The sequence below is a fragment of the Colias croceus genome, chromosome 6, assembly GCF_905220415.1.
Source record: "Colias croceus chromosome 6, ilColCroc2.1".
NCBI lineage: Eukaryota > Metazoa > Arthropoda > Insecta > Lepidoptera > Pieridae > Colias > Colias croceus.
This window is the reverse complement of record NC_059542.1, coordinates 1773777-1781153: the sequence shown is the minus strand read 5'-3', so window position 1 is coordinate 1781153 and position 7377 is coordinate 1773777. Positions and strand designations below refer to the sequence as shown.

The following is a 7377-nucleotide window of genomic DNA, read 5'->3' as shown; positions in this document are numbered from 1 at the left end:
TTATAGAGACAGATATTTAAAATTTAAATACATAGGTAGGTAGTAGGTTAGGTAGGCTAATTAATAACAATGTATGTTTATAATTTAATATTTAAATTGATTGCATTCATAAATTTCTTATAATAAGGGTGTCCTTTAGACAAATTAAACCGGGTTTTAGGTACGTACATACTTTACGGACGAGAGGTCCCGGCAAGGCGAAATACGTCGGTTCGAATCCCGCTCGCTTGATTTTTTTTTCTATTCTTTAAAAAATTCTATGTTCAATACTTCAAGTTACATAATTTGAATTAAAACAAAATCGAAAAATCCGGTAAAGTGACTTGCTAACCCTCTCTACAATTCCACATGGATGGATCATATATTATTCAGCCACAAATTTAGTTTGGCGTTTTAGCGTAATTATTCAGAGCTTAAGAATTAAGATTCCATTAACCGATACCTATATGCATAATTTCACTGACATGTTCATTCAATAATGTCAACATGGTTAAATATACAAAAGATGAACAAAGGTTATTTTAATTCTACGCAATAAATTTTGTATCAGTCTTGGGGTTGTCTTCAGCAGAGGCAGTAGAAAATGAAAAGATTAAAAGCTCTTTGTAAGTAAATCTATGCTATCTATAATTCTATACTTATAAGTATAACACAAAGCTGAAGAATTTTCACGTTTGTTTGCTTAAACGCGCTAATCTCAGTAACTACTAGGCCGATCGAAATTTTTCACCGTTCGTTGGCTTAACAATATAAGGGGCGAAGCCAGATAGCGGACCACTAGTTTGTTAATAATATTGCTTAGCTTGTAGAATGTAGATAATTGCAAACATTATTATTATTTGAGTAAGTACCTAAGTATAATTAGGTATTAACTAAACTACCTTATCACGAAATATAAGGTAAAATTTTATAACCATTAAGATATGATATTGAACAGTAAATTGGGAATTCCTTAGTTATATTATAATTCGGAATCAATATGAAATTTACTTTAAAAATATTCATCATGCCCTTTCAGATTTATGCGTTAAAAACAGCGCTATAGAGATTTATATATGTCTAAATGAAAAGTTTCTGGAGCAATTCGGATTTCCCATACAAGATGTGACTTGCGGGAAAATTATTAATTATTTATACACCCCAAAGGATTCCTCGAGTCTGGCTATTACTAGAATATTATTTGGTAAGAAATTCGTAATAAGTACTCTTTTCAACTTAGAACATTATTTTACTTTTATATGTCATCGTTTCGCAACTTTCGAAACTTTTTATGTTAGGTATATAAATAACAATTAAGTGTATTAGGTATGTTAATCTATAATTATGATTTAATGATAGGTACGTAGGTAAATAATAAAATTAACTAAAACATATTATTTAGGTATTTAAGACAATTGAATAGTTAGCTAGATGTTGTTTCATTTGAGATGTATAAGTATATGCAATTTATAGAATCGTCTCTATACACGTACCTACCAAGAACGTACCAAAGGAGAATAAAATGCTTTACGATAGGTATTACGAGCTATAGTTTGCGTACCAAAATTCAAGCTTGGATTAAAAGTATTGTGTTTCCAAATCCTGACATATAAACTGCATATACAATACTATAAGTTGTAAATAGGTATTTGCATGCTCTTGGACATCCCCGATGAGAGAGGAGGAGCGGTGATGCCGACTCGCTGGGGAGACCCCAACACCTGCCACTTTCCTCTGCTGCCGTTTGTGACTGCTGTCTCCTTGCCGTACATGGCCCTGGTATATCTGATATTGTGGCTTGGTAAGTTAGTGTGCTTTTTAACAGGTTTTAAAGTTACATGAAGGCTTATAGGCATTCTACAGGCTAGAGCTTCAAGCTTTGGTGCGGTAAGTTTGATAAGAGAATAGGTAATAAACTAATTTATGGCATTTTAAATATCCCTATCTACTAAAATGCGATTATTATAAAAATGACAGTGTAAGTACCTACATATTTTTAATCGTTTGTTACGAGTAAATTCAACTCCATCACTCCATTACCATTAAAAAGTATAAAATCTTAATTGTAGGTACCTTCATCTATTAATCTAAAAGCTTACATTTTTTTATTTAATCATAATGGTACTAACTATATGAGCTCAGGAAAGGTTAATTAATTTATTACCATTATGTTTAAGTGATTAATTTTATTTGAAAAAAAAATATTTAAGTAGGCTAATTCAGCTTTAACAATGGCTTTAACAACGTCAAACTCAAACTCAAACTCAAACATTCATTTATTCAATTAGACTACTATTTAGTAGCACTTTCGAATCGTCATTACATAATTATTTTAACATTTACCACCGTATTTTAACGTCAACGAATTATTCATACTTATTTTAATTATTATTTGTGATTTTTCATTTCATTAATTCATTGAATTTTTTCACGTGTAATTATTTTTCTTAAATTATTTTTTAACTAATACGAATTGGAAAATCAGGTTGGGTTGGGTTATGAGGTTGGGTTATGAGCTCATATTCCTACACACATTTTGATCTCTACTCATCATATGAAGTAATTTCTTAGTTATGTGCATTTTTTTAATATTTATTATAAGAATAAAACCTTCCTAGAACTTATAGCGTATGAAAAACATTAAAAAAAGAGAAGATTTTTAACACTTTCTTACAGGTGCACTTGGTATAACCCTCGGATACCGATTTCGCTTGAGTTCCTGGGCATTCACGATATGCTACTGGTATCTATTCCTCATAGAGAAGAGTTTTTGGAATAACCATAGCTATTTGTTTGGCCTGGTTTCGCTTCTCCTGTCGTGCACAGAGGCTGGATACTATTGGTGAGAAATTTCAATTAAAAATAACTATTATAAATGCTCAGTCTGTTTCCTTTTATTTTAATTAATGCATTTTCAATGGTGCAGGTCATTAGACGTGTTTTTGAATCCATTACTGAAAAGAACAACCGTGCCATACTGGAATTATTTCATACTGAAATATCAGTTCTTTATCTTGTACTTCGTAGCAGGATTGAAGAAGGGGACAGCGGAATGGCTGACAGGTTATTCTGTACCTAACTTGAGTGAACATTGGGTATTTAGCCCGTTTAAGTAAGTCAATTTACCTACCCAGTATTCCCAGTAATCAGTATAAAAATAAATGTTATCACTACGTGTAGCCTTACTTACATTAATAAACCTTTACTGTAACATTACAAAATAACACACACATACCTAAATCATTTATATTTTCCAGATTATTCTTAACGGGCCCTCAAATAAATTACTTGATAGTGCACTGGTTTATTTTTGTCTTTGACCTGACCATCGCTTTTTGGATGATGTGGTCTAAAACAAGGCATATTGCTATGATATTCTGTGCACTGTTCCATCTTATGAATACTCGATTGTTTTCGATTGGTGAGTTTTCGAAATATTTTTTTAGGCAATATAAAATGTATAATAACATTAACATTTGCTGTTATTTTTAGGTATGTTTCCTTGGGTCTGCTTAGCAACAATGCCTTTATATTACCCATTCGATTGGCCTAAAATATTATTTCGACGTGCCATTCCTTCGACTGTAGTTTTTTTTAAAAGACGTATTCAGTCATTGAGAGAGATATTGGCTAAACTGTATAATAAATTTAAAACTTACAAAGAACATATTCAAGATAAAAGTGAAGAAAATTTTTCTAAAGATTCTGATGTGGATAATATGATGGAGGATAAAAATAATGAGACAAATGAGAAAGCATGTGACGGTAATGAAAAGGAGACATCTGATAACTGCCTTGAAAAAAGTGAAGATGCAATAAGAAACTCAGAAGAATGTAAAGATAAATACGATAAAAGAAAAATGAGAACTTTTTTATTGATTCTATTACACGTCGTGACTCAAGCGTTTTTGCCCTATTCTCATTTTATTACAAAGGTATGTAGGACGTAGGTAGGTACTTACTCTAGTCTCTAATAAATATTCTTCAGTATAAAGTGTTATTACTATTACTTATTTTATTATTACTTTACTATTATATTACTACTTAATTATTGCGACCTTTAATGTAATATGAATTAAATGAATGCTAGTATTAATTTATTTTTGGATCAAGGAGGTTCCTTGTTAAGTCATCGGTATTTTATGGAAATTTTTAATAAATAAATAAATGCACTGACTATACAAAATATTAATAATAGAGCATGCAGTCGGGCTCGGGACAAATGAAATTCATCCACTAATAAAAATAGTTAAGTACCCAGTTATACTAATAATTAATTTCATCACTCATAATAATTATCGCATCCCAATTTTAAAAAGACATTTGCGAGACCGAGTGATAGAGCAATACAATATGCTGAAGCTCGTCTGACTTTACATTGTCGCATATTTAAATTTTAACAATGTTTGATTGAAGGGTTACAACAACTGGACAAACGGTCTATACGGATATTCCTGGGACATGATGGTTCACACGTGGGACGTTTACTCCGTCGTCGTGAAAGTAGTGAATAACGAAAACAAAGCAGAATATTTCGTAGACCCTTACATTTATTCGCCTAACGATCGATGGACAAGGCACGGTGACATGGTTTACCAATACGCTCATTGTTTGAAAGACAGACTCCTTAAAACACACACAGGAAGGCAAAATTCAGCGAATTCACTTTCAGAAAACATTTCTATTTATGTTGACGTGTGGTGTTCCATGAACGGCCGTTTTATCCAGCGAATGTTTTCAAAAGCAGATATGTTAACTGTATCCTGGTCGCCGTTTAAGCAATTGTCGTACATCATGCCATTGTTGGATGAGGGGCTCAATTGGAGGAGTTATTTGCAGAATATAAAAGAAGATGTTCATTCGTGGAATAATTATAGCGACGTCGTCTTTATTGCGGATTTCCCAGGTCTGTTACTGTCTGCTTAATTTAGTCCGAAAATTTTGCTCAAATTATTTTTCAAATTTGTTAATTTTTTAGGCTACGAACAAGACAAATTTATTCCACAAGAATTGGTGAACGTTTCTCTGAGAGTTCTAAAAGGAACGGTGATGTATGAACCAGAACTAACAGCTGATTTAAAGGGTCAATCACACCGACTAAATGCGGGACATCAAGTTAAACTGGACTCGGAAAAATTCCATAGAGTCATAAATATTGGTTCAAGTCCAGCGTTTTATATGTATACTTTTGCCAATCTTACGGAAGCAAATAATGTGGAACAATCAAAACCGCTTTTACCTATTAACAAAGAACTATTCAGACGGTATAAAAATATGTTTACGTTCGCGAACAATATTTTTTCGAATATATTTCGAATTTCACAGTGTAATCCGATTTTATAATCCCTAGGCTTTTAAAAGAAAGTTTTTCAAAATATACCTAGTTAACTACCTACTAGGTAAGTTATTTTTACGCAACGCAAACTTATTTACGACGACAAAGTTTCGAGTTTCGTCCAATGTTTCGTCTTATTCAATACAATTTAGATAATATTTAAATATTCGAAATAAATTAAAATATTGAAATGTCTGAATGTAGATGTGAATAGAATGTAATAAAATAAAGATACCTACCTACTAAAATTATTCAGTTGTTTTATTCTTCTTCTATTATTAGAACTTAGTATCTACCATAGGGATCTATGTGATCTGTGGTATCTACATACATATCCCAATCTTAAAAACCTGGAACACAGTCAGAGACAATGTCTACAAGATGTCTACTTTAAAAAATAGAAAACTACCTACTTACTTGTTATTTATTAAATATATATTCTATCATAATTCATATTATGTTTAAAAGAATGTTAGTATGACATAACTCGAGAACAACCGAATGGATATTTCATAGTTTTTGCTTCATTCGATTTATCTCTGCTTAAGTAAGTATATGAATATAAAAACTTATTTGAAAAAAACAGTTAGGTACAGACTAACTAGTTATTATTCCTTATTACCTATTCTGTGAAAAAGTTAAAAAAAATGTCTAGCCAATGTCCGGAAAAAGTAGCTTATTTTTTGTAAATGCTCTAAATAATCTAATCGTACAGTTTACCAATACGTTTGCATGCTAGGTGTCTCCAGTAAAACACAATATGTATCGTCAACGGGCATCGAAACGTGTCGAAACCACGCCTTGTGGTGTAATTATTATTTAAGCCAGAAACCACTACTAAATTTTATAGGCTTATATTATTGCAAATTTCATAATGAAACGAATTTGGAGTTCGAAAACTCAAAAATAATTGTGCAACTATACTACCTACTTACCTTTAGAATTTAGTTTCTCACTCGAATGGAGGAACGGAATTTTAGCTTCTTATCAATAATTAGGTATTTCGAATTTTTCGAGCAGCATCTAGGGCAGAGATTAGTATGAAATAGGTACCTATATCGTATTCCATTTAACTTCTTCTGTAGAAGCACTTTTGAATCGGCATAACATAGCGGATTGGATTTTATTAAAATTTAACATACCTATATAATAAATGGTTAATAGAATAACAGCTATAATCTTTTGTCATGTTTATTAGCGGTAGATAGGTATAATATTAGCTCCCTCCAACTCGAACACGTAATACTCCTTTAATCTTTATACCACGTAAGTACAAAAAATCAATATATTATGAAGAACTCACTCTTTAATCGCCTTCGATATACAATGAAAAATTTTCTACTCTTGACATATTTAACAGTCCTCGCAATCGTTTTAAATCCAATGTAATTAAAATATTATCAAACGTACCTAACACATTTCAATCATGCACACGCACACACACATACATACACACAAACACACCCAAACACACGCACGCACTCACCCACACACACAACTCACCACTCTATAATAAGTTACTGTTTTAAATATTATACATACAATCATACAATAGTGCCACAAACTTAACTGACCCGGTGACAAAAACTGGAATTTTGAAATGTCACATTTCCACAGACTTTTCATACGGAATATTTTGTTTATTTAAAAAGAAAGCGACATCAGTGACACAGTCACCGTCAGATAAGTTTGTGGCACAATAATTGTTTTTCAAATAAATAAATAAATAAAAAATAAATTAGGAGACAAAAACGAGAAGTACCTAACTAGTTTGTAATATTATGTACAGGCGCGGTCCCAGGGGGAGGGGGGTCACGGGGGACATAAACCCCCCCCCCCAAATCGTAATTGATAAAACAGAAAAAATTCATAAACTGTACAAAGTATAAAAAAACTGACCAAGTGCGAATCGGAGTCACTCACTTACCTTAAGTTCCATTTAAACCTGCTTTTAATCCCTTGCGAAAATTTGCAGGCATAAACGGCTGTTAAGCTTTACATTGCGTTGCACTTGGCATATAAGGTTGATTTTTTCACAGCATCAAGGGACCGTAGACTTGAGT

The 7377-nt window shown here is 32.1% G+C and overlaps 1 protein-coding gene across 1 annotated transcript; it reads left to right on the top strand.

The window, feature by feature from the left end:
* Nucleotides 1-583: 583 nt before the first annotated feature.
* LOC123692608 (vitamin K-dependent gamma-carboxylase) lies at nt 584-5379 on the top strand. Its single transcript, XM_045637369.1, has 9 exons — nt 584-605; nt 1019-1183; nt 1625-1780; nt 2656-2821; nt 2906-3091; nt 3237-3400; nt 3472-3914; nt 4396-4885; nt 4958-5379. Exons 1-9 carry the CDS (start codon nt 584-586, stop codon nt 5320-5322), a joined length of 2157 nt encoding a protein of 718 aa, XP_045493325.1. The 3' UTR covers nt 5323-5379.
* The last annotated feature ends 1998 nt before the right edge of the window (nt 5380-7377 follow it).

Coding starts and splice junctions, on each gene's coding strand:
- LOC123692608 (XM_045637369.1), top strand. CDS start 584: ATGAAAAGATTAAAAGCTCTTT. Junction 606..1,018: donor GAAAAGATTAAAAGCTCTTT/GTAAGTAAATCT, acceptor ATGCCCTTTCAG/ATTTATGCGTTAAAAACAGC. Junction 3,401..3,471: donor TACTCGATTGTTTTCGATTG/GTGAGTTTTCGA, acceptor TGTTATTTTTAG/GTATGTTTCCTTGGGTCTGC.